Source organism: Eutrema salsugineum, unplaced genomic scaffold, assembly GCF_000478725.1.
Source record: "Eutrema salsugineum unplaced genomic scaffold, Eutsalg1_0 scaffold_5, whole genome shotgun sequence".
Taxonomy (NCBI): Eukaryota; Viridiplantae; Streptophyta; class Magnoliopsida; order Brassicales; family Brassicaceae; genus Eutrema; species Eutrema salsugineum.
In genome coordinates this window covers 8,603,504-8,627,568 of record NW_006256612.1, presented here as the reverse complement: position 1 = coordinate 8,627,568, position 24,065 = coordinate 8,603,504, and the positions used below count along the sequence as shown (strand labels likewise).

General features: G+C 36.2%; 8 protein-coding genes and 2 non-coding genes across 10 annotated transcripts; 7 read left to right on the top strand and 3 right to left on the bottom strand.

Moving 5' to 3' along the window:
- The first annotated feature begins 483 nt into the window (after positions 1 to 483).
- On the top strand, positions 484 to 992 carry LOC112084088. Its single transcript, XM_024152828.1, has one exon. The coding sequence runs from the start codon at positions 616 to 618 to the stop codon at positions 799 to 801; it is 186 nt and encodes a 61-aa protein (XP_024008596.1). The 5' UTR covers positions 484 to 615; the 3' UTR covers positions 802 to 992.
- A 2,841-nt stretch (positions 993 to 3,833) lies between these two features.
- Positions 3,834 to 4,441, top strand: LOC18992933. The gene has a single exon (XM_006416384.2). It carries the CDS (start codon positions 4,063 to 4,065, stop codon positions 4,378 to 4,380), a length of 318 nt encoding a protein of 105 aa, XP_006416447.1. The 5' UTR covers positions 3,834 to 4,062; the 3' UTR covers positions 4,381 to 4,441.
- A 273-nt stretch (positions 4,442 to 4,714) lies between these two features.
- On the bottom strand, positions 4,715 to 6,709 carry LOC18992932 (putative ER lumen protein-retaining receptor C28H8.4). The gene is made up of 6 exons (XM_006416383.2): positions 6,266 to 6,709; positions 5,903 to 6,102; positions 5,471 to 5,611; positions 5,301 to 5,381; positions 5,093 to 5,217; positions 4,715 to 4,995 (listed from the first exon to the last, which is right to left on the bottom strand). The coding sequence occupies exons 1-6, from the start codon at positions 6,486 to 6,488 to the stop codon at positions 4,947 to 4,949; spliced, it is 819 nt and encodes a 272-aa protein (XP_006416446.1). The 5' UTR covers positions 6,489 to 6,709; the 3' UTR covers positions 4,715 to 4,946.
- Positions 6,710 to 6,983: 274 nt separating this feature from the next.
- LOC18992931 lies at positions 6,984 to 8,802 on the top strand. The gene is made up of 5 exons (XM_006416382.2): positions 6,984 to 7,290; positions 7,463 to 7,574; positions 7,692 to 7,756; positions 7,848 to 8,366; positions 8,471 to 8,802. Exons 1-5 carry the CDS (start codon positions 7,087 to 7,089, stop codon positions 8,594 to 8,596), a joined length of 1,026 nt encoding a protein of 341 aa, XP_006416445.1. The 5' UTR covers positions 6,984 to 7,086; the 3' UTR covers positions 8,597 to 8,802.
- A 2,476-nt stretch (positions 8,803 to 11,278) lies between these two features.
- Positions 11,279 to 12,966, top strand: LOC18992930 (transcriptional regulator ATRX homolog). The gene is made up of 4 exons (XM_006416381.2): positions 11,279 to 11,671; positions 11,855 to 12,031; positions 12,123 to 12,193; positions 12,574 to 12,966. The coding sequence occupies exons 1-4, from the start codon at positions 11,384 to 11,386 to the stop codon at positions 12,860 to 12,862; spliced, it is 825 nt and encodes a 274-aa protein (XP_006416444.1). The 5' UTR covers positions 11,279 to 11,383; the 3' UTR covers positions 12,863 to 12,966.
- Positions 12,967 to 15,560: 2,594 nt separating this feature from the next.
- Positions 15,561 to 15,652, top strand: LOC112084253. Its single transcript, XR_002898209.1, has one exon. It is a non-coding gene; the product is annotated as a small nucleolar RNA Z161/Z228 (small nucleolar RNA).
- A 1,198-nt stretch (positions 15,653 to 16,850) lies between these two features.
- Positions 16,851 to 19,363, top strand: LOC18992929 (ferredoxin--NADP reductase, leaf isozyme 2, chloroplastic). The gene is made up of 9 exons (XM_006416380.2): positions 16,851 to 17,081; positions 17,580 to 17,823; positions 17,928 to 18,061; positions 18,146 to 18,224; positions 18,307 to 18,398; positions 18,513 to 18,590; positions 18,676 to 18,738; positions 18,834 to 19,068; positions 19,167 to 19,363. Exons 1-9 carry the CDS (start codon positions 16,977 to 16,979, stop codon positions 19,232 to 19,234), a joined length of 1,098 nt encoding a protein of 365 aa, XP_006416443.1. The 5' UTR covers positions 16,851 to 16,976; the 3' UTR covers positions 19,235 to 19,363.
- A 354-nt stretch (positions 19,364 to 19,717) lies between these two features.
- LOC18992928 (thaumatin-like protein 1b) lies at positions 19,718 to 21,559 on the top strand. Its single transcript, XM_006416379.2, has 3 exons — positions 19,718 to 20,140; positions 20,231 to 20,936; positions 21,270 to 21,559. Exons 1-3 carry the CDS (start codon positions 20,095 to 20,097, stop codon positions 21,466 to 21,468), a joined length of 951 nt encoding a protein of 316 aa, XP_006416442.1. The 5' UTR covers positions 19,718 to 20,094; the 3' UTR covers positions 21,469 to 21,559.
- Positions 21,560 to 21,986: 427 nt separating this feature from the next.
- TRNAL-CAA lies at positions 21,987 to 22,070 on the bottom strand. Its single transcript has one exon. It is a non-coding gene; the product is annotated as a tRNA-Leu (tRNA).
- Positions 22,071 to 22,252: 182 nt separating this feature from the next.
- LOC18992927 (probable 3-beta-hydroxysteroid-Delta(8),Delta(7)-isomerase) lies at positions 22,253 to 23,710 on the bottom strand. Its single transcript, XM_006416378.2, has 4 exons — positions 23,395 to 23,710; positions 23,084 to 23,224; positions 22,895 to 23,003; positions 22,253 to 22,810 (listed from the first exon to the last, which is right to left on the bottom strand). The coding sequence occupies exons 1-4, from the start codon at positions 23,534 to 23,536 to the stop codon at positions 22,543 to 22,545; spliced, it is 660 nt and encodes a 219-aa protein (XP_006416441.1). The 5' UTR covers positions 23,537 to 23,710; the 3' UTR covers positions 22,253 to 22,542.
- Positions 23,711 to 24,065: the final 355 nt, after the last annotated feature.

Below are 24,065 nucleotides of genomic sequence, written 5' to 3'. Positions count from 1 at the left end.
TCCTGTTAACTACTTTATAATGTCTACTTTTTATATTATTTCTATGGTCACATGTTCTTTTTTTTTTTTTGTTAGACAGATCGACATATGTTTCCTAAGTTAATAGGTAATCACCAACAAGACAGTATACTGCTACCGATATTTACAAAAATGAACATGTTTCAATATTTCTACATCATAACATATTAATGACGTCACAATGCATGCGTCATGGCTGAGAGTGAAGGTCTCTCAATAATGGAGGTTGAGTTGTGTGGCGGCAACATAATAAATAAATAATTTTTGTTGCAAAAAGATATGTATATCGTCTTACCAATGGCTTTCCCTTCTTCACCGTTAGATTCCATCTCGAAGATAAGATCACCCCAAAACTATATTATTCATACTAGTACCCAATTATTGTTACGAAAGATATATTCCAACATGACTAGTGTCTTATTTATTACAATTAACCAAATGCCAAAGCGTTATTTTACAAATAAAAACACTATTGAGGTAGAGGTAGAAAATATCCTTCTATGCGTCCCTCTCAACCCCGACTATAATTATCCACTTTTTGTGTGAGCATTCTTTAGCACCCACGAGTCCAAGAAGACAAAACACAAGATCAAAAATATGAGCGACCCAAGCGGCGGCCAGACTTCAACAACTACTGTCGGTGGAGACAACGGCGGCGGTAATAGCGGCGGTGGAAACGGTGGTGGAAGCAGTGGCACGTTTGCTCAGCCGCAGAGAGCAAAGGTGAGGAAGCAAGTGTGGGCTGGAGTTCTTGGCATCTCTTCCATCTCCACCAACAAATAATATTTTCTCATAAATTTCCTTTATTACTTTAAAAAACAAGTCCAAGTGAAAAAAATGGTGGGCGGTGATTACTATGCTTGATCATCGTTCTTCTTAGTTAACTGTGTCTTAATAACAATCTAGCGAGGTCATTAGACCACCGTCTTCATTGTAATGAGATTTTTAATTATATATTCTTGCCTTCAACTTCTTCTGCAATGAATTTTAGAAAATCCTCAAAAAGTGATTCAATACTATTGTGTCTAGAAACAATAAGTTTGATAGATGATGTACGTCAACAATGAATTTTAGAAAACCTTCAATAAGTATCCCACGGGTTTAGGTTTTCTGGTTTATAAGATTTTAATTAGTTTGATATATGATATTTTTTTTTAGGCAAAATAAAGCAAATTTACCATACACTAAACAGATACATGTCATTTAGTGTCACCATATGGACTTGAATAGACCAACCTCGAATATTTTATAACTCTATTAGCTTACAAGAAAGTAGAAACACATATTGGGCTGTCATTTAAATAATCTTTGAGCAAACCATACAGACCCAGAAGGTCTCTAATTCACAACCACTTATCCAAATAGATTAATGTATTGTATATACACTATTAAACCAATCGAATTCATCTTATTTAAAGATTAGTCGTAACAAATTGAGAGAAAGGATATACAGTATAAATAGAGTTAGGCTTATTATGATTATCCAGTCCAGGTGTTGTTTAATCTTAAAGTAGAAGACATAATCATAACTGTCTTTAAGTTAACTATGTCAGCAAGTATAATTAAGTTAGAATCCCTCATCCATTAATCATTTCACCGAAAGCCTTTGCACTTCTTTGCAAAAACATACTCATTTTAAAATCAAACTCTTGTTTTGTTCTCTGAACAATGATCTTTAAAGTTTTATTATTATTTTTGAAGTTAACGTTACTGACTGGTCCCAAATGTCCTTTACTAAACAAAAACTAGGTAAAAGCCAAGTGTACATGATGCATCAGGACCACAACTGATTTCAACACCTGATTATTACTTACTAGTATAGTAGTACTACACCTTTTAACTTTACCTTAATTACATATATAATCAACTCATGATTAACCATTGATCAACTCTCGGCATCATGTTTCTTCAATCTCAACGAAAGTCGCGGTCTCAGGAAATTAAATTCAACATAATTCCATGTGATAATATAAGCTACTCCCTTTGTTCCATAATATAAGATGTTTTACTAAACTTTATACAGATTTTAATGTTATTTGATATTTTTGACTCTTTGAATTCTGCAGTCTTTTAATGATTGGTTGAACTATGTTTTTAATTAATAATTAAATGATATTTTGTTTTTATTTTTCTTACTCTCCATGCTTTTAGCTAGAGGTGTCAAATTGGGCTCTGATCCGCGGGTTCGGCCCAAGTAAAACCGCAGCGGTGCGGACTTGGGCTCCATAAAATTTGTCCAAATAAAATGCGGGTTTTGCGGTCCAAACCTGCGTAGAAGTTGGGTTTTTGCGGGTCGGGTCAAAGCGGATCCGCGGGTTTGCGGGCCAACCCGCAAAATTTGATGTTTTCTTGTAAACTTCGAAAAGTGAAGTATTTTGTCATTTTTATTGGTGGATTTCGATGTAGTAGTTTTATGGAATGAATCAAAGCCTAGTGGAGTCATACAATTCAACTATTGGGCTTTGTGGTAGCTTCATTTCAATGAGATCAAGGAATCATCAAACTAGTATGTGTTTTATATTATATTCGATTCAAATTCTGTTATTGGATTTTTGAATTTAGAAGAAAATCTGGTCATTGTCTTCCCAGCTAAAAACTAGTATTTTTTTAAAAGTTTTAATTTCAGTTTAATGTCATAAGTTTGTTTTTTTGTTGGTTTTGCTCATCGACTATATCACGGACGTGGTATTTCTTTTGTCCGCAGCGATACAAAGGTAATTTAAAATCGCTTAAATCTTGAATTGACAATAAATAGTTTTCCTTGAAAATCACATTTGTTTGTACGCTAGACTAACAAATAAGTTGTCTTCATCTTTTTTTTTTTTATATATATGTAAATGTCTTGTTGCTTGTATCTTGATGGTTATTTAGCTTAAATTACCAGTTTTTATGTGTATCATTATTTGTAATTCATTTATTTGCATTTCAAAACTAAGTGTCTATTTTTACTGTTAAATTGATTTTTCAAATCTTATGGTATCATAGGGTTAGGAGTTTTGTATAAGAAGTTTATCGAATTCATTTGTTTGTTCATCGAATTTGCTTACACAAGAATTTTCTTTAGTTTTGTTTCTTATGCATATTGTGATTCAGTTACGAGTAAAATTTTATTTTCCTCTTGTAGATTTTCTGGTACTATAAATCTAAATGTCATAAAAACTTTAAGATGAAAAAGAAAGTATGAACCCGCGGATCAGTCCGCAAAACCGCAGAATATAAGCGGGTCGGGCTTGGACACATCAATTTGGGACCGCAGCTTATGATGGGTCAGGCCGCCAGACCCGAAAAAAATTTAAACCCGCAACGGGTCGTATTATTTGGACGCGAGTTAGCCCGTTTGACATCTCTACTTTTAGCTAGAAAATCTTATATAATGGGACAGAAGGAGTACTTTCAAAATTCTACAATTCAGTCAAAAGTGATTTAAGGTTCAGTTTCATAATTCTCATCAGACATCTTATTTGATTTCTGAAAATAGTACTATATATATTTCATGTATTTTGTCAATATACTGTATACTTGTGCCCAAGACTTTGTTGGGTTGGTTTCAAAGTGATCATAGAAATAATTAAATGCATCCTGAAGATGTTAGCTGATTAATGCATCGAAGTTCACTTTGCCAAAGACAAAGGAAGCCCATACAAATGATTTGTTCACATGCAACATCATACACTTAATTTCTCAACTAATTTGTTAAATTACGTTTATATCAATCCTTTAAATTTCAATATAACCCCTTTTTGTATATATAAAAATCAATATTTTGTTTTTTTTTTAAAAGATAGATTAATTATGAAAAGGCCTACCAATCCCTTACTCCTATATATATGAGAGCACAACAAATTCAATATCAAACAAAAGATATGTAAGACAGACCATAAGAAGCTTTATATAGTATACACCAAACTATGCAAAAGCCATCTCAGAGAACTCCTCCTGATACACATTCATACTCCTGATCACCATTCATATAAACGAACCATTTAATCATCATCATCATCATCAACAACAACAAGATCTTCATAGCTAGGGTTCTCGTCTTCCATGAAGTTCTTCACCAAATTCCGCAAGATTCTCATGAAGATCATCTTCACCCTTCCTTCCTCATCTTCCTCTGCCACCGTGCGCCGTCACAAAACCGCCAACTCAATCAATGGCGGTGAGAGGCTAGAGACGCCGAAGATATCGTGCAGTAATTCGTACTACTCCTCTCATTCTCACTACAGTGAAGCTATCTCAGATTGCATTGACTTTTTCAATAAGTCATCGATTAATAAAATGTCTCACCAAGAACCTAAAGACCAAATTGTTCATGATCAGGACTGTTTTTACGTATTTTCAAACGTAAAAGAACCGATGTGAATGTAATCATGTTCTTTTTTCCCTTTTATGTGTGTGTTTTCTTATTGTGCTCGGGTATCACTCATTTTACGTTCTGAACATTTTCATAAAGTTTTTAAACTATTGAATCTAGTATTATACTTGCTGGTTATATTCCTTTGGCATAATATATACACGTACGTACGCACGAATGCTTTAGTTCGTGTGTATGTGATACTAAGGCTTCTAGATGATCGGTGAACTAGATTATCTAAGTGTATCTATTCATAAAAAATGTTATAACGTGTTTGATGATGGCGAGGAGAATGCCCCGTACGTTTTTCATCTCGTGTTTGATGATACGTTTAAGTCCAATCCATAAAACAGCTGGTTATATTTTTTAAGCGTCAAAAGTTGGAACTATAAAGCGTTGTGTCTGATCGTGGAGTCAAAACGTCATCACAACGAAATCCGAACTAAACATTACTATGGAAAACTAATTCTGATTAATGCTTCTTTGCTAAAAAATATATTTAAACTATAGTATATCAAAATCTCTAATCATTAAAACCTCCATAAGCTCAAAGCAACCCATTAGGCAAAGCTTCTTACACCACACCAGACGGGAGACGAAGAACGAGCTGTCCACCCATTAAACTGTTCCCGAAAACAGAAAAGGTTCCAAATCTTTAGCCATTCAAACCATTTCAAAAGTAGTCTATATACATGGAAATTTTACAAAAAAAGGTTTTACCTTTGAACATAGTAATAGCAGAAATCTGCAAGAATGAAGGTTTGGATGATTTCAGAGAGAAGAACCATTAAAGGCCATAGTCCATACCCTAATGCAGTCAGTAACCGCCCTCTCGAATCCAACACCTACACACGTTTAAATAAGCTTTCAGAAGCTGTACAACGAAACCCTCAACAAGAGTTTATAACATGTGTAACTCAAAAAGAACCTGAAGGATCCAGTGTGCACAACTCAAGAACCTAGCGATTCCCAAAGCAAATACGTAATGTGCTGTGAAAGGTTCCACGATCTGCGAAGAAGACATAAGCATTCAAGTAAGATTCAGACAGAAGATGTTTTTTTGTTTTATTTAATAGAGCACAGAATTGAATAATAAACCTTAGTGTTCTGCATGACTCTTAATTGAGGAAGAACTGAAACAGCTTCAAGATAAACACAGAATGCCCAAAAGAGCCTGTTTATGATGTGGTGACGTGTTGATGGGTGAATGAGGAAAGCTACAACAGCACATGGGATCACCTGAAGCAAGAAGAAGAAGAAGTTCTCAGAACAAATATTACATTAATATCAAGATTCTCAATGATCACTACTCTTCCAATCAGTAAACAAGGTCACAAAATTCTCTTATTGATCTCTACTGCTTACGAAAATGTTAAGTACAATCAATGAAGTGCTACAAAGGTATCAAGATTTCCTATCCGCAGCTTCTGAGTTGCCATTTTCGAAGAAACCTAGCATTTTGCACATAAAAGCATTCTTCTAATACACAGGATTACAAAAAAAGAAAAAGCACAAAGTAAAAAAACTTACAACGTAGTATATAGCAAAATTGTCTTTATCTTCCATATAAGTAGGTCTAAGCTTGAAACGGATCATATAGATGACCCAAAGAGTCGTAACCAAAGTAGCTGAATCGAGCAATGTGTGAAGATCAAATTCCATTACAAAACTACAATACAATCGGACAGCCAGAAACAGAGCCGTTAGCTCCTGTGTCTTGAGAGATATCCCTGGTTGAATCATCAAATTTCAAAATTATTAGACATTTCGATCACAAGGATCAAATAATTAGAAGCCACAAATTGACAAAATCCCAAATTTCACAGTGGATCAGAAAATCAAATCCAATTCAGAAGAACCCCTAAACATAAAACTCTCAGGGAATTCAATTACCAGCGCAAGTCTTCTCTTTGGTGAGCTTATAGATGAGAACAGAGATTCCGAGGGCATGGACAGCCTCGGAAGCGATGAAAAGGTTGTCGTGCTCATGGACAATCACCCTGAGGAAAACGAGCACCGTCATTGCCGAAACCACACAAAGAAATGCCTTTACCTTCGGCGGCTGCCGGCGAATCCACGACATCACGGACTGAATCGGACTCTTCTCCGCCTTCATCGTTTAGATTCCCTCCACAAATTCGCCAAATTAGTCAGATCTCTCTCTCTTTCTCGTGGTTTGAGTTTTCTCCGATCAGTGTGTGATTAATGATGATTATCACACAACTAACTTCATTTTCATTTGCAATTAAGAACGAATCTGTATATTTTCTTAACGCAACCATACAACAACGCCATTTCTTTCGCGAAGAGGACACGTGTGGGAAGCTAGAGTTGCTGTTAGGTGAGAGACTGATAGTTAGTGAGTGGTTTTATTGCAAAGGACTTAACTTTTCTTTTGCATCTCTATCTTTTAATACCAAAAAACCGGTTTGGTTTTAAACACGAATTCACAAATCAATATCCATACCATGCTCCGGTTTATTCAACTTTAAAGACGCATGTTTAATCGAGGCCCATCAAGGGCGCGTGTGCTGTAAAAGGCTAAAACTTTAAATACACCGAGAACTTTGAGAAGAACACTTTTTTTTTTTCGTCTTGTAACTTCTAACGGTCTAAAATCTCTCTCTCTCTCTCTCTGGTCAATTTTTGTTTTCTCTTACCACTCTTGTGCGACGTTTGCTTCTTCTATTGGAACTGGAACTTGGTATTGCGAGATGGGTGTGAAATCGGTTACTGGAGATTCTTCGGATCGGGAAAGCTGGGGTAATATTTTCAAGACTTTGGTCAAGATTCTACAGACGAAACAAGACCAGATCGAATCGCTTCTAAAAGACAGGAAGATTATTGAAGATACGCTTAAGACCAAACACGATAAATGGATCTCTGATGCTCGGAATTACGAGGAACGACTGTCTCTGGTAAGATTTTCCCCCTTTTCGATTCCTTGTTTCGGAGAAAGTTAGGGTTTTTTAGGGTTTCACGCTTCGCGAAGTCGCTGGTTCTCTCAATGTCATTGTCAGGGAAATTTGTTTTGATTTCTTAAGAATTTTGAACTTAAATGTATTGAACTCCCTGATTTTTGCTTTTCAGATGAATAGAGAGATTGAAACGGTGAAGATGATGCTACTCGTTGAGACCTCTAAGTGTAATCTCTTGTCTGGATTAAAGGAAAGGGATCTTTCTCTTTGCAATTTGAAATTAGGTAAGTGAATATTTCTAAAAACAAATTCAAAGTTCGCTCCTGTCTTTTCCTATATGAGAACAAAGTTTCATCCTTTTTCCTTCTTTGTTTCATGAAAAACCATTGTGCAAATTTCAGAACCGACGGTGGACGAGTTAAATGACTTCAAGGCTTGGTTTGATTTCCTCACTCTGAATACAAACGTAAGTAAAGTTCGAATTTTTTTAAGCTCTTTTGGGTTTTTGTTCTAGGAACTCTGTACAAATGCTTCTTCTTTTATATTTAAATGTGCAGACGCAGAAGGAAAATGGTAACTCGGAAGCTGCGGATAGTAAATCATTGGAAGCAGAAATCAGAAAACTGAAGCTTGAGTATGAGAAGCTTGCTTCTGAAAAGAAATGCGAGGTATCTGATCTTTTACGAGAAAACGGGTTTGCTTGGAGGCAGTTCAAATGTATCGAGAGTGGATTCACTGATAAGTTAAAGAGGAAAGATGATGAGATTGTTCAAGCAAATACGAAAATCTCAAGCCTTATATCTTATCAAGAGGAGCTTCAGTCATCTAATCAAGAGAAGGATGAGATTATCTCAAGGTTAAAGTCTAAAGTTGCTGAAATGGAGACTAATTCTAATAAGAAGGATGAGGAAATCTCAAAACTCTCACGTGATGTAGAGTCTTTAAAGAAGTCTCGTAGCTTTACACCAGTTTTAACTCGATGCACAGCACGTGATAAAGGTAGCAGTGGTAATACTGTAGGATCTCATATATCTACTAAGAAAGAAAAGTCTGCTGCATCAACACCAAATGAAAAGGTACTTGTGAATTTGAATATGCATGTTTGTGTTTGTGTTTTTACATCTTGGTTTACTGAAGCAGCATATAAGCTTATTTTATGCTTTTTGAATCTTTGATTTAGGAAATTAAAAGCTCGAAGAGGAAAAGAGTGAACAAGACACCAGTCTCAGTTTCAGAAATCCCAAAGCTGTTCACTTCAACATTTAGAGTTCCCAAGTTAAAGCCTCCATCTGCTGGAGCCATATAGATTATCTTTTCATTGTTTGTGTCTGCTTCTGTTGGATTTAGAGTTATAGAAATCTGCATGTAATCTATCTCTGTATTTGGGATCATTCCCCTGATGTATATTTGCTTATATAGTTCTTGAGAATTTTCCCCGTAACCCTTACATTTATTTAGGTAGGAACCTTGTATTGCATCTAGCAGCTGTCATTTTTCTGTATCATTTGTCAAACTTTCCAAAGATTTTAACAATGCAACGAGAGATTGTTTGCAGAAGAGTTTATTCTCGTTTGGGTTAAAGTTGAAATACCAGGGATTTTGGCTGCAAAGCAAATAGATGAAATGAGTTGTTGCAACAAAGTGGTTCTACATTCTGTCCCTATTGAGAAAAGTGCCAAGTATTGCCACGTTTCTTATGTTTCAGCTCACACAACAGAGAAGAGACTATATAGACGGAAGAAGGCTCCACATTAAGAGATATTTCAAGAAAGAATGCATTGTTATGCAGTTGATTTCACAAGAGTGGAGTTAGAAACAGTTTTGGAGGGAAGAGATGTAGTACAACTCCAAAGAGAGGTGAAACTGGGTGTGGTCATAATCAAAGGAGAAAAGGCTATTGTGCTGGTGGCTACTAAGGAACTGTGTTGTCAGAACACAATGGCTATATCAAGGAATTGTTCACATTACCACTGTCAAGGTTTGGACAAAACAGGAAGTGGTTTACATTGTGGTCAGGAGTATGCATCACTATATGTAACAATAATATGGCACTAATGGAAAAACAAGAAACTGCAGGAAATTGGGTTGGTACACCTTCAGTTCGTACCACAAAATGGAGAAATAAAGAGATTATGGTTGCAGATGAAAACAAAAGGAAGCACTATGAATCTGTCACAACAAACCAAATCCAGTTTAGTTACAAATCGTTGATAATGTGTTGCTTTTTTAATACTGCCATATCATGAGTTGATCAGAGGCTAGTGTATTGATTCAAATCGTGGATAATATCTCCTCTTACCGGTCTCCATGGAACCTGCGGGAAAGCTGGAAATCTTTAGGCATCACGGTCACTCTCTTGCTGTGTATGGCACAGAGATTGACGTCTTTAAACATCCTGCACAGATATGCTTAAGCTGCTTCTTGGAGAGCAAGCAGGGCATGGGAGTGAAACTTCATATCAGGCTGCATGGAAACCATATTGTTAGTAATCATTTATAAAGATTAGTCCCACATTTCAGATCATGTTTTCACAAACCTTGAGATCTTGAGCAATCTCACGCACAAGCAATTGAAAAATTGTCATACGGCATCTCCTTTGGTATTTTCGAATCTCTCTAAATCCAATCAATAAGACAATATCAATCACTATTAAACATGAAAATGAAATACCACTTAAAAAGTAACCTCAAAGGTCCATGTCCAGACAGGCCCATAAGCAAACAATTTTTTTGGCCATTAAATATTAATTCAAAAAAATAAACATATAAAAAATATAAATTTTAGCCATAAAATTCAAACCTAACACGTTGGATATTACAGATTCTGACACTACCAACTAAACTAAAAGGATTTTCCTCTAAAATTTGGTCCCTAAAGTTAATAACCCTTTCAAACCCTGAAATCTATGCTTCATTAGTTTCTATCACAGTCCAGCTCTAATTTTGTCCATTCACGAATTTATTTTTTCCATTCACGACTTCATTCTCTCTAAATCCAATTAATAAGACAATATCAATAACTATTAAACATGAAAATAAAATACAATGTAGAAACTAATCTTAAAGATCCATGTTCTTAAAGATTATCTCCATTCACGACTTCATTTTCTATAACTTCAAGTGCTTGAACAACCACGACTTGATCAATACGATCAATCTGTGGATTCTCTAGAAACATCTGGATTATCTTGAAAGATGAGTTGATCCATACGACCCAAAGAATCTCCTCTTACTCCCTCGTTCACCAGCTGATTTCAATAATAATCTCAATCATACTCGATTGAATCACACCAAATGTATATAGATTATGATGATCGAACAACATACCTCATGACCGCCGCATCTTGAGATTAGTTTCATACAAACCATTTTAAGAGTAAGAGAATCAATTTTTTCGAATTTTTCGAACAAGAGAAAAACTATGAATTTTGTGTTTCTTAAAAAATTTCTTAAAACATTGAGATAAAATAGAAAATACCCTTGGTCAAGCTAGTTTAGTAGCAGCGACAAGGGTTATTCTTCTTTGCCACATATGCGTGCACGAATTGGTCATCCTCCTTATGTGAATATCATAGAGGTTAATACGTTCAATGAAACAAACGAGATAACATTGGCTTAGAATTAATAATATTTTGTAAATTATATTTCAAATTCAAAATATGCTAAAGATTGTTCATAATAAAATAATGAGACGTAAGTGTTTTTCCAAGAACCATGGTCCGAAATTGATTTAACCCCTTTAATATACTAAATAAAGAATTTACAAAGAAAGATGACAACTTTTGTACATTAAAACTGATAATCGTTGGATCTTTCTATTATCACTATTTCTTTAAAACATTTTTAAATACTTCAACAAACAGAAAAGTTTTTACTAATTTACCGGATTCTTCTTTAAACCATCAGATTTTTGATTCCGGTTCAACTAATTGATTTTGCTTTTCGGTTTAGAGGATGAAACGACGCCGTGTAAAGTTCCCATTATTTTTGGATTAGGGCACAATTGATGGAAGGGAAAAACACAGCGGTTTCCTTCTCAAATCTCCCCCAAATTTTCTGTCAAGGTTTCGATCTTTTGTTGATAGAAAAAGAAGATGCCATCGGAGGATGCGAAAGCTGTGAGGAAAGAGGAGGCTGAGGAAGACAACAAGAGCTTGAATTCCTTTGTGAGGAAGAAGGCCATGAATGCAAACAATGCTGGTTCGTCTTCGACAGCTGCGAGGAAACTGAAGAAAGAAGAGAACGAAGACGATGATGATGACAAACCCATCAAATCATCTTTATCTGGGTCTCGCCCAAAGCCCGTAAAGAAGAAGGAGATTGATGAAGACGACGATGAGAAACCCATTTCCAAGAGAAATTCCTCTGCTGGAGCCTCAAAGGTTTATTTTTCTCTCACTCTCTCCCTCTCTGCCACTCTCTGTGTGTAAATTCTTAGAGATGAGATTAGTGTTTCAGAAATTAGGAAATCCCGGAAAATTGAGTAATAAGTGGCGAATATAGGGAGATTAATATAATCGTTAATTTGATGAAGCCTTGTGTTGGTGTCTCTCTCTGTTTTTTAGGAGAAAGAGTTGAAGAAGAAGACAGAGAAAGAAGAAGAAGAAGTAAAGACGAAGAGTAAAGGGAAAGAAGAAGAAGCAAAAAAGAAGAAGAAGACAGGGAAAGAAGAAGAAGCAAAGAAGAAGAGGGAAAAGAAAGTCTATGATTTACCTGGTCAGAAGAGAGACACACCTGAGGAGGTAATTATTCACTGTCTTTTTCTCTGATTTTAGATTTGTGGCGAATTCGATTGAAAAAAAAACTTGCCTTTTTGATTTTGTAATTCTGCAGAGAGACCCACTTAGGATTTTCTACGAGTCACTTCACAAGCAAGTTCCCACTAGCGAAATGGCTCAGATTTGGTGAGCATTTCTATTCCTTTGTGTGCCTACATTGTTGTGAACCTGATTATTCTTTTTGATCTCTCTGTGTGTAGAACTTTGTGTTACACCAAGTTGAAATATTCCGTTTATTCTCTCATCTTCTCTTTTCGGTTTTCCTCTGAGACTTCATGCCTACTTGTGTTAGTTATTATACTGTCTCTGACTCTCTTCTGTGTTGTGACACTGTCATTAAAGCTCACATGAATTTTGAAAGAGACTCACATTGTTCGTAAGAAAGGCGAGTCCTTTAAAACCAACCACACTGTATTATATCTGTGATGGTTATTGTGTGGGTTCTGTTCATCACTTGCCGGATTGCTCTGTTTATTTGAAAACGCTTTGTGAGTTTTTGATCACAGGTTGATGGAGTCTGGGTTGCTTCCAGCTGCAGAAGCGAAAAAAGTTCTTGAGAGGAAACTTCAAAAGAGTGGAAAGTTCAGTTCTCCAGCAAAATCTGCAGCTTCTACTCCAAGAGCCAGCTCCAAACCAGTGTCCGCGAAGAAGGAAATAAAAACATCATCTGAAGCTTTGTCAGGCAAAAAGAAAGTAAACGATTCGAAACCAACTGCGAAGAAGCGGAAGATGGATTCTGATGATGATGATGATTTCCTGGCTAGCAGAGTCTCTAAGAAGTCCAGAGCCAAGTAGTTGAAATGTGATTTGAAACTATTTAATTGTTATTTAGGGACTTAATTTGTAGAATTCCTCAAAGTCGAATTCTGTGAGATCAATGGCAGAGCTGGTTTATTGTTTCTGATACATGTGTGCACAGAAGTGGGACATAACCATGAGTTTTGACTTTCAAAGTCTCACTACTTCCTTTTGTCTTTAGTATTTGACCTTGTTTTCGTTTCCTAGATACGGCAGGACCCTCGTAATATTGGAGGATTGTCCACTGAGATCATCGGCTTTTATTATGAGTCTCTCACACCTTAAAGATTGAGCGGGTAATTTGCTCATCACAGGCAATTTTAAAACCAAACAAAGTATCCTCAAAGTTTACAAGAGTATTAACTTACATCATTTTTTATGATAAGTATAATCTATATATAATCTAATAAAATGATACCACATTATTTTTGTTGGTAATACATCTTAATTTTTTTCCCAAAGCTATTAATAAAAACTTTAAATGGTTTTATTGAATAACTGTATTAAGCTGAACATATATTATTGACTTGGTAGAATTTAGATAAATAAATAAGTAGTGTGAATTATTTGGTTTATTACAACCCAATTCTTCCTTACTTTGATGTTATATTTTTCAACGGATGAATTCTACAAATATCATGATGTGTAAGCAGATAAACCACTGAAAATGCTTTTGCAATAAAATGAGTTATATCTGAAAGAAAGATTAAATCAGACGCATCAGGTATCACGATCTTAAGTCCTCTTAAAAACCAGGTACACGCATGTTTGTTTTCAGAGTCAACTATCCCAAACGCAAGCGGATACAAAGAATAATCTTTGTCTTGTGCACTAGCTCCAAACAATGTATTTGAATTTTGTTCAATTTAGATCCATCTTAAGATAAATCCGTACAAATTTTTAAAAATATACTATGAAAATAACTATGCAAAGTAGTTGTGGGTATATTTTTTTAATCGAGATAACTAGTCAATCAATTTGTTTTTTTAATATATTATGAGGTTAACTAAGTAGTTGTGAATTGTTTAGTAAATATTGTGTCATGTGATATAGTTGTAAGTTAGATTCACATCATATTTTCTTGTTCCAAATCGCAGCAGGTCTTGAAAAAGTAGTTTTTGTGTTTTATATTCAGATTCATGTCTAATGATATAGAACTCATAGGCGGTATTAAAAAAAAGACGTCAATTTATACAAAATCAAAAACATTATTGTTCTAATTTCGTACAAACTTATTTATAGCGAAGGTTTCTCCATTCATGTGGTGCATCAATTTAGGAATATGAGAGATTGTTTAAAGAAGTGAGACAGAAAAGAATTGCCATATGTAGATCCAAGAGGCTCAAACTTCTCCCACGTAATTTTGCTTATTGCTTCATTACCTAAGCTCATGTCATAACTGATCATACTTCTCATATCACGGTGATATTCTTTACGTTTTCGTTTTCTTTTTCATTTTCTATATATATAGTTTTAAGTAGAAACTCTAAATTTTAATTTTGACTGGGAAAGTTTATTGCGTTGTGTCTATTTTTGACCCACAACGTCTCCTCTGTCTCTCATAGTTTACATATCTCAAAAGATAAATTAATAACAACGATCATCTTATTTAGTCCTTAATAAATGAAGAGTGGCTTATACTGTATACATGTATCAGAAATGTATGTTTTAAACCAAAATTTGCGTCAAAAAATGGTAAAATTTGATTTTTTGTCTAAATAAAAAATTGGCAACTTAATGAAGATGTGAGTGTGACTGATCGATGTTTGAAAGGAAATGCGTGCAGAAAAGAACACGTTTGTAGTTATTACTAGACACAGTAGCTTGAGAATTCCAATAAATCAATTAGACAAAGTGTTATAAAAAAGACTTAGATTGAATAACAAAAGCTAGATTTCACGTTGCTTGCGATCCACTTCACGAAATAAGACGAGTTCTTGTTCAATACGTTGAGGATTTCCTCATTTAGTTATTGTAGTCCCACTCTTGCTGAATTCAGCTGTCCCGGGAACCTTAAGGAGCAAGTCACACCACTCGTTGTTGCAGAGATCAAATAATGGTCCAAGATCCTCCAAGTTGAATCATGCACCAATATTTAATTAGTTTCAAACACCTTTTGGACTGGAGGATAAGGATTCGATGTATTGGTGGTGCATGATTCAGTCACGACATATTAGATGAATTAAATGTGTTTATCAAATAGCAATGAGAGCATGCATGTCTGCATATGAAAATGTCTATACAAAAACAAATTTAATCATTTTTCTCAAGTTGTAGAGGAACGTAAGGGAAAAAAGATGTTATTTAAAGAAAAAAGAGATTTATTTTCATTAATAATTATATATTGTCAATTATATTTTTTATATTTTTAAATGACAAGTAAGAAGAAACGAATGCGAATATCAACCTTTTCAATTTCAGAACTCGATCCAGTTAAATCAGAAATGGGCCATGTAGATAACTCAACGAGCCCATTATTTAAAAACGATATCGTACCAGTTTAGATAACCCTAGACTTGCTCCATCATCCTTTAAAAGGCCATCTAGTTTTCTTCGTTAGCTGTATCGCCGGTCAAAACTCGTATCTCTTTTCTTTTTTCTTCTTCTCTCTATAGCTTTCATCTTTGATGGTCTTTGTTTTATTTTGCAAAAGAAAGCTGAATTTTTTTTGTGTTTTTAATGTGAAAGAAGTTAAATTTCAAATGATGAGATTTGATCTAAAATTCTCACGACGGTCGTCTGAGACTATGTGTCGATTGATGTACCGATCGCTCTTCTCTGATGAAAAAACTTTTTCCATTCCCAATCTCGTTTTGTTTTCAACCAAAAACTCGTTGATTTTTCATTCTATGTTTTATTTTAAAGTTTCTTAGGGCAAAAGAGATTCATCGCCTTTGTTTTGTATATCTTTTTTCGCGTTTTCTCTTGATGAATACCAGAGATGAGTTAAATGACTTTAAGGAGATGTTAGAATCATTTAAGAACAACAAAGGACAACAATTGATGAATTGAGGCTCTATATTTTACACAGAAAATTCATCTCTCTTAACCGCCATGTCTTTCCTTGTCCGTAAATCCTGAATATCTCTTAATTAAACTACAATAAGATTGTGAATATAATGTTGTACAGGAAATCGTTAAATCAGAATTCGATTAATTGTTGAGGAATTATAAAAATCTCTTACTGAAATTGTAATATCAAGACCGTAATATCAGCATGTAAAAAAGAAGAGAAAAAATAATAACTCATGAAAATTGATTCAAAAAACATCACAAAGTGGATTGGGATCGGTTTTAAGAGATGGAAGTGCTTTGGTTTGGTTTGAGATCAGTACCGAGACTTGACTCTATATCTAGCGGCTCGAGTGTTTTAAGCATTTGGTTTTAGTGAGGTTACTTTTGAAGTTGATGCAGCGGTCGTGATCTCAGCGATGCAAGAAGCTAACAAAAATATATTCTCCATGACATCGACGTAAACAAGCTTTTAAATTTTGAGCAGCTAGAGTCACTTTACAGCCTAAGAGAGAAACAAAGTAGCTGATCTGAGGATCTCATTGCTGAAAATCAAGCTTTGTGTTTCGAGTTTTATTGAATCTTTCATTGATTCTGTAGTCCCTAGCTTGATGGAAACTGATGAGCAATCTTGTAATCTGAGTGTTAAGGCACACACTCTTAACAACAGAATTCTCTCTCGACACAATCATCTGCGTGGCATACTTGTGTTTTGCACGTGCTGGAGTAAAGTGTGTTAATCCGGTTCGGTTCTTACGGCATACTGTATTTGATCCGGTTTTAACTAATTTCCGGTCTAACCATATTGGTACGACCCCTGTTTTAATATGGCTTACTGATTTTATATTCTGTCGATACCGTATAATGCGTTACATACAAGATATTTTTTAAAGAAAAAACAAAACAAAAGAGATACATATAGCTTCTAGTCAAATAACGATGACCACAACTTTGATCAACGAAGATACTCTCTTCTTCAAACCTCATCCACCCAAACACAAAATGTCTTCCAATCCTTCTCTTATCTCTCTCCTTCTGATTCCTTTTAATACTCCCTTGAAATTTTCTCCCAATTTCATTTCATTTCATTTCCTCGGCAATGGCGACTACTTTGAATGCTGCTGTTTCTCTCACATCTTCAAAATCTTCTTCTCTTCCAGCTACAAGTTGCGCCATTGCTCCTGAATGGATCAGGTTTGGTAAGGTATTGTTTTAGCTTTTCTCAACAGGATTATGACGAAGACATGAAAGAAGATCAAACAAGTGTAGTCGAGTTCTAGATATGAAGACATGAAAGAAGATCAAACAAGTGTAGTCGAGTTCTAGATATACTCTGCTTTTAAGGGTCTTGCTTGATCTTCTGGGTCTTATTAACTTGTTCAGTGAAGTTTGCAACTTGGATAAATGTGCTTCTGTTATTTTACTATAAGATCTAGAGAATGAAGAACATTTGGAAAATTGATTGATGATTTCTCGATTATCCTGAGAAGATGGTTCCTAGATCAGTGTACTAGATTAGGTCTCTGGTTTGTTGTTTAGTTAAGTTTACAGCTTCTGGGTTTTCACCTTAATATCTAATCTCTCAAATTTTCCCCAAAAGATCTCAACTTTTGGAAGATCAATGTACTGAGTTTCATCTGGCATCTGATTGGATCTTGATTAGGTCTCTCTGGTTTTGTTTGTTTGTTGTTGTGTTCTAAAGGGTGCTTTTCAATACAAAAGCAACAATGCAGTGACAGGTAAAAGATTGGTTTCCGTCAGAGCTGAAGCCACAACAGATACTCCTGTGAAGAAAGTAGAGAAAGTGTCTAAGAAGAACGAGGAAGGTGTGGTTACTAACAAGTACAGACCAAAGGAGCCTTACACCGGAAAAGTCCTTCTCAACACCAAAATCACAGCAGATGATGCTCCTGGAGAGACCTGGCACATGCTTTTCAGCCATGAAGGTTTGGATTCCATTACTTGAGTCTCACCCAAAAACAAAAGCTTCGTACTTTACAGTTCTACGTATGATTCATCTCTTGATGTAGCATTTATGTGTCTTCGATAGGAGAAATCCCGTACAGAGAGGGGCAATCTGTTGGTGTGATTGCTGATGGAATTGACAAGAATGGAAAGCCTCACAAAGTCAGGCTTTACTCGATTGCAAGCAGCGCTCTTGGAGATCTCGGCAATTCTGAAACCGTAATTGACCATTTCCTTTAAAATTCTACGTAAGAATACATTTTGTGTCGTCGCCTGGTTAAGTAAATGAACAACTTATTGCAGGTTTCTTTGTGCGTGAAAAGGCTCGTCTATACTAATGACGCAGGAGAGACTGTTAAAGGAGTTTGCTCAAATTTCTTGTGTAAGTACCAGTGATACATACTTGCTTTTTCCTCAAACTTCTTTTACCTATTCGCTTTCAAATTTTCTTTTCTATTTTTTAGGTGACTTGAAACCAGGAAGTGAAGTTAAACTCACTGGTCCTGTAGGAAAAGAAATGCTTATGCCAAAGGATCCAAACGCCACTGTTATTATGGTCTCTATCCTTCACCTCAAATATCTTCACATACTTATGATTCTCTATAAATCCTAATTCTTGAAACAACACTAATCACTAATAGAACCGTTTTCTTCTTAATGACAACTACAGCTTGCCACAGGGACAGGAATCGCTCCTTTCCGGTCTTTCTTGTGGAAGATGTTCTTCGAGAAACACGATGACTACAAGGTGAGTGCATGCTTCAGTCGATAATCTTTTTGATTTTGACCGAATGTATACGAAATCTAACATCTTTGCAATCGTCGTGATGCAGTTTAATGGCTTAGCTTGGCTGTTCTTGGGAGTGCCAACCACTAGCTCATTGCTTTACCAAGAGGCACACACACCCAAACTCTTCTTCTGGTTTCTTCTAATTTCTCAAACACTTACAGTTAAGTTAATCCTCATTTCTGTCGTTTGATTGAAACTCAGGAGTTTGCTAAGATGAAGGCAAAGGCCCCCGAGAATTTCAGGGTTGATTATGCGATAAGCAGAGAACAAGCGAACGAGAAAGGAGAGAAGATGTATATCCAGACCAGAATGGCGCAATACGCAGCTGAGTTATGGGAGTTATTGAAGAAAGACAACACTTTTGTCTACATGTGTGGTCTTAAGGGCATGGAGAAAGGAATCGATGACATTATGGTCTCACTGGCTGCTAAAGACGGTAAAACTTTCAGATTAATAACACTCTAAATCTTGAAACATCCGTTGCATAATTAAAGGTAATGAAAGACTTTTTTTTTTTTTTTGGTGATGGTTTAGGTATTGACTGGTTTGATTATAAGAAGCAGTTGAAGAAGGCAGAGCAATGGAACGTTGAAGTCTACTGATTAAGAGCTGTTAACATTTAATGGCAAGTATAGTGGAACAAAAGTGTAATTTTCCCATTCAAATTTCTGTAATTTGGAGTAAGTTTATTTAGATATATTATACTAAAAAGGGGTTTTTCTTTCTTATCATCTAGTTGCCATTATTTTCTCTAAGATAGGTGAATCATTGGTATACCCATCCAAAAAATGTCAAAAATGTCAATTTTATCTAAACTCTGATAAAAACAAATTAATTGGTTAGAGAATTGCCTTCAATTGACACTGATATTTAAAATGAAAGGTAGATAAGCAATCCTCTGACAAAGAGATGAGTAATATCCAATCTTATCGAAAAAACATTATCAAATGAAAGTCTACTATAAAAATTCATGCATCTATTTAAACAAGCAATGGTTTGAGGTTTCTTAGGACACTTGTATAGTCGAGTAGTTGATTTTGGGTTAGACAAATTCATCTGAAAAACATTTACGTTACACCTTATAAGTTTACATTCAAACCACAAATTTTAGATTCAAGATATTTTGAATATACATAACATGAGTATGGTTTAGATTTTTTCTTGAAGCTGACCAACAGAAAAGAGAAATCTAGCAGGCTAAATGTTTCTTCTCTCTTTTATCTTTTTGTCAGAGAATCAGAACGGCTAAGTCCTATATATATCCACTTAAAATCAACCACGTCATCAGGCTCACCGTAAGCCACCAACATACATCAACACTTGATTACAGCTGATTAAAAATATCGTCAACAGATTCTCCTTCCTCTTTAAATCAGTCCTCTGTTTTTTTCCCATCTCTGTTTCGCTCTCAAAAGAAGAAGCAGAAGAAACAGAGCATTCACAATTTTTCCACTACCCAATCATGGCATTGATCTTCTTCTTCTTCTTATCGAGTTGTTTCTTATCCGGTAAGTATCTCCTCTTATTTTCCTGAATCTCACAGATTTAACGGCTGTATAATTATTTTTAAATTTCTTAAATTTTTTTTTCTATTTCAGGAGTTATGTCGCGGAGCTTCATAATCGCGAACAAATGCGACTACACAGTCTGGCCGGGAATTTTATCTAACGCCGGAGTTCCTCCATTACCGACCACCGGCTTCGTACTCCAGAAAGGCGAGACGCGTACAATCGACGCGCCGTCTTCTTGGGGAGGTCGTTTCTGGGGAAGGACACTCTGCTCAACCGATTCCGATGGAAAATTCACCTGCGCAACCGGAGATTGCGGCTCCGGTAAACTCGAATGTTCCGGCACCGGCGCTGCTCCTCCGGCGACTCTAGCCGAATTCACTCTCGACGGATCCGGCGGACTCGATTTCTACGACGTGAGTCTCGTCGACGGCTACAATGTCCAGATGCTGGTCGTCCCTCAAGGCGGCTCCGGCCAGAATTGCAGCAGCACCGGCTGCGTCGTCGACTTGAACGGTAAATGTCCGTCGGAGCTAAGGGTGAATAGCGTCGGCGGCGGGAAGCAGGCGGTTGCGATGGGGTGTAAAAGTGCGTGCGAGGCGTTTCGGCAGCCGGAGTATTGCTGCAGCGGCGCGTTTGGGTCGCCTGACACGTGTAAGCCGTCTTCATACTCGAGGATTTTTAAGAGCGCGTGCCCACGCGCTTATAGCTACGCGTATGATGATAAGACAAGTACTTTCACGTGCGCCAAATCTCCTAACTACGTCATCACTTTCTGTCCTTCTCCCAACACAAGGTGATCTTTTTATTTTTGTCAGCTATTTCATAAACAGCTAATTTTGCTCAAGTTTGGTGAGAAATAAATTTTTTTATAGTGATGACCTTATTTGTATGATGATCCATTAGTAGAATTGTTTTCTTGTTGTATAATCAAAGTCACGAGCTACTCAAATTCCATTGTTTTTGAAGTATTTTGGTTTCTATTAATTTTCGAAAATTATGACTACCTTTTTTTATTATTAGTGATAGATATGGTTTTTTTTGTGTTTTAAGCGATAGATATGGTTTGTCACGTTTATAGCAGAAAGACACATGGAAACATCATTCACTAAATCCTTCTCATTTGCAGCCTAAAATCATCTGAGGAACAGAGCACAGAGACGACGACGATGACAACTCCGACCTCCGGCAGTACGGCGACATCACCGATGGTTTACGAAGGTGCTCTGGACGAAAGCAGTGGCTCACCATCCACGTGTAATTTCGGCTCACATGTAATCTCAGTCGCTTTCTCGCTTGGTTTTTGTCGGATGTGGCGTTTCTTCTGACCAGGCTCTATCTGCCACGTATGGGAAGAAACAATGATTTATGGGTCTTAGAAGGCCGTTTTCTCGTCATTAGTAGAACTGTTTTCCGATTGACCGATTGAGTTTGTAGAAATAGATGATATAGTTGATTTATCCCTTTATCTAATATGTAAGTAGATGATTAGATATTTCAGTTATTCTATATTCATAGAGTTAAAGCCAGACAGATATCAGTTTAGTTTTGATTGGCAACGTTGTATGAACGGTGCAACAGAGATTAAAGGCGTCTAGTCTAACAAATGTTTAAATGCATATAAAAGTAAAGTGTTACAAAAATAACACAAAAAATTGATAATTAGCTCTTTAGAGTGTTTGATTGAAGTTTAAATGAAATGAAAGTGTGAAACATAAATGATATCAGAAATTGTAGTTAAGAACTGATGGGCCTATGTCCTACATTAGTTTGATAATTTCCATTTCAAAAGGCCAACAAAATTATGTTAGTCTTACAAAAAAATAACTAACCAAAAGGGAAATAATGTCAGAAGTGGGATTTGAACCCACGCCCTCTTTCGAAGACCAGAACTTGAGTCTGGCGCCTTAGACCACTCGGCCATCCTGACGTTTTTTGTTTGTAAAACCAATGAATTTATAATAAGTTAATATAAAAATATTGTTTGCATTTACGAGCCGTAGTATCATATGAATTACTCGGTGGATGAAAGTACTACATATTGGAAATTTATTATTTTTGGTGGCCAATTGAAGCTTTATTTATGAAAATCAACTTGCGAAGAGGGGAGTAAAGCTTAATACATGAAAATTTCCCTCGAAAGAAGACATATTTCTACCCTTTGTTTGTTCATTGCTAACATCAACAAGCACGAAGAGATAAAGAAACCAAATTCATGAGCAAAAAAGCTGAAAAAAGTTGAATGATATTTGAAGTAAATGAGGAAACTCCATGGCAAAAAATGCTTTCCATGACAATAAAACAAGGCTAAGAGGAACCCAAATATGAAGGAACAACCTTGAAACGAGCAAAGATCAAGACCACAAAAGAGATGATAGACTAGAATCCTTGGAAGATTGCTTTCAACGGATTTTCTTCTTGGTCTTCGTCTCGACGTTGTTGGCAGCTGCGCAAATCTTATTCCAGCAACGGAAAGAAATGAGTAAAGGAATCAAGACCCACCAACCATTAGCCCCGATATAGTAGGAGTAATAGTAGAAGGAGTTGGTTGCAAAGTTGTCTCCTTCCAGGAAAGCAGTAATGAAATACACAAGGCATCCATAGAGCTGGCCAAGCGAAATCGCAAGCTGAAGCACGTAACTGTACGACTTCCCCTTGGCAATGGCGTATCTGTTCATTTCCAACAAAAACCAGTTAGTTTGACAAGAAATGTTCATTAAAAACCGAGTGCAAAAGATGTTTCACTTGACTTACACAGCAAGAAGAGAAGCAGGGCCTTCTATAACAGCGGTGATGCCTTCAACAGCTATAACTGCAGAATCTCTGCCTGCGTATCTCGAATCACCTTTGCTGTATTCTTTCCCTGGAAAGGAAAAGAGTCTAAGTAAGAATTGTGTAATCGAAAAATAAAAAAATAAACAAAAAGGAAGAAGATTTACTTACAGACTTCAGCGAGGTAACAGGAAGTGTTGTCCTTGAAAAACTCAGGGGAGAAAACGAAGTAGCCCTCCAGAATCAGGTGAGTGAGGCCAGTGAAGGCCCACCAACACATGAGCAATTTGTCAAGCTGCGGTTTCTTCCTCCCTGTCACACCCATCAACAGAACGTTAGACGAAGATACAATTCTCTTTGGTTGGTGATTCGATTTGGATCAATTTCTCAGACTAAACAGGTCGAACTAATAAGGTTTCACTCCGATCTGCTCAATTGAACTTAAAATCGAACATCTTGTTTCGAGAAGGGAATCGAATTACCGAAGAGAAACCAGACAAGAGTGACGACGAAGAGGGAAGCACCGAGGTAGACAGTGAGAATGGAGGACATGGACATGGAGATGGGTACGTATCCGGGCAGTTTCAGATCTCTGGGAACGTAAGGATGCGAGGCTTCCTCCATCTCTCTTTCTCTCTGTCTTTTCTCTTGGGGAGAGGAAGAAAACAGGAACTTGTCTTTCTGCTCAACGACTTAAAACGTGAAATTGTGGAAACTAGATCTGAGACTCCGAGTCGTCGTCTCCCACTCCTTGAAATCATAACTTTTTGTTTTTTTGTCTTCTCGCGGATAATCAAGTTTGATTCTTTTCCTTTTTTTTTTATCAACCAACGTGTTAGAGTTTGAGTATTGTATTTTTATTAAAGTATCTTCTTATCTCTTTGTCAGAGATATGTATGTATGATGAAATCGATAGGCACATTGAATACAAGGCGTACGGTTTGGTCCACGATTTCAATGTGCTTCACAGAATCATTCAATGTCATCATAAGAGCTTATGGTATTGCTTGTATAGGCATTTCAATGTGCTTCATTGAATACAACACTTCCTGTTTGATTCTCATTGAAATCGATAGGCACATTGAATATTGTGAAGCCTAGGACAGATTCGGTTTAGGCTCCCACAACATTTACCGTACTGAGTCCATAAAAA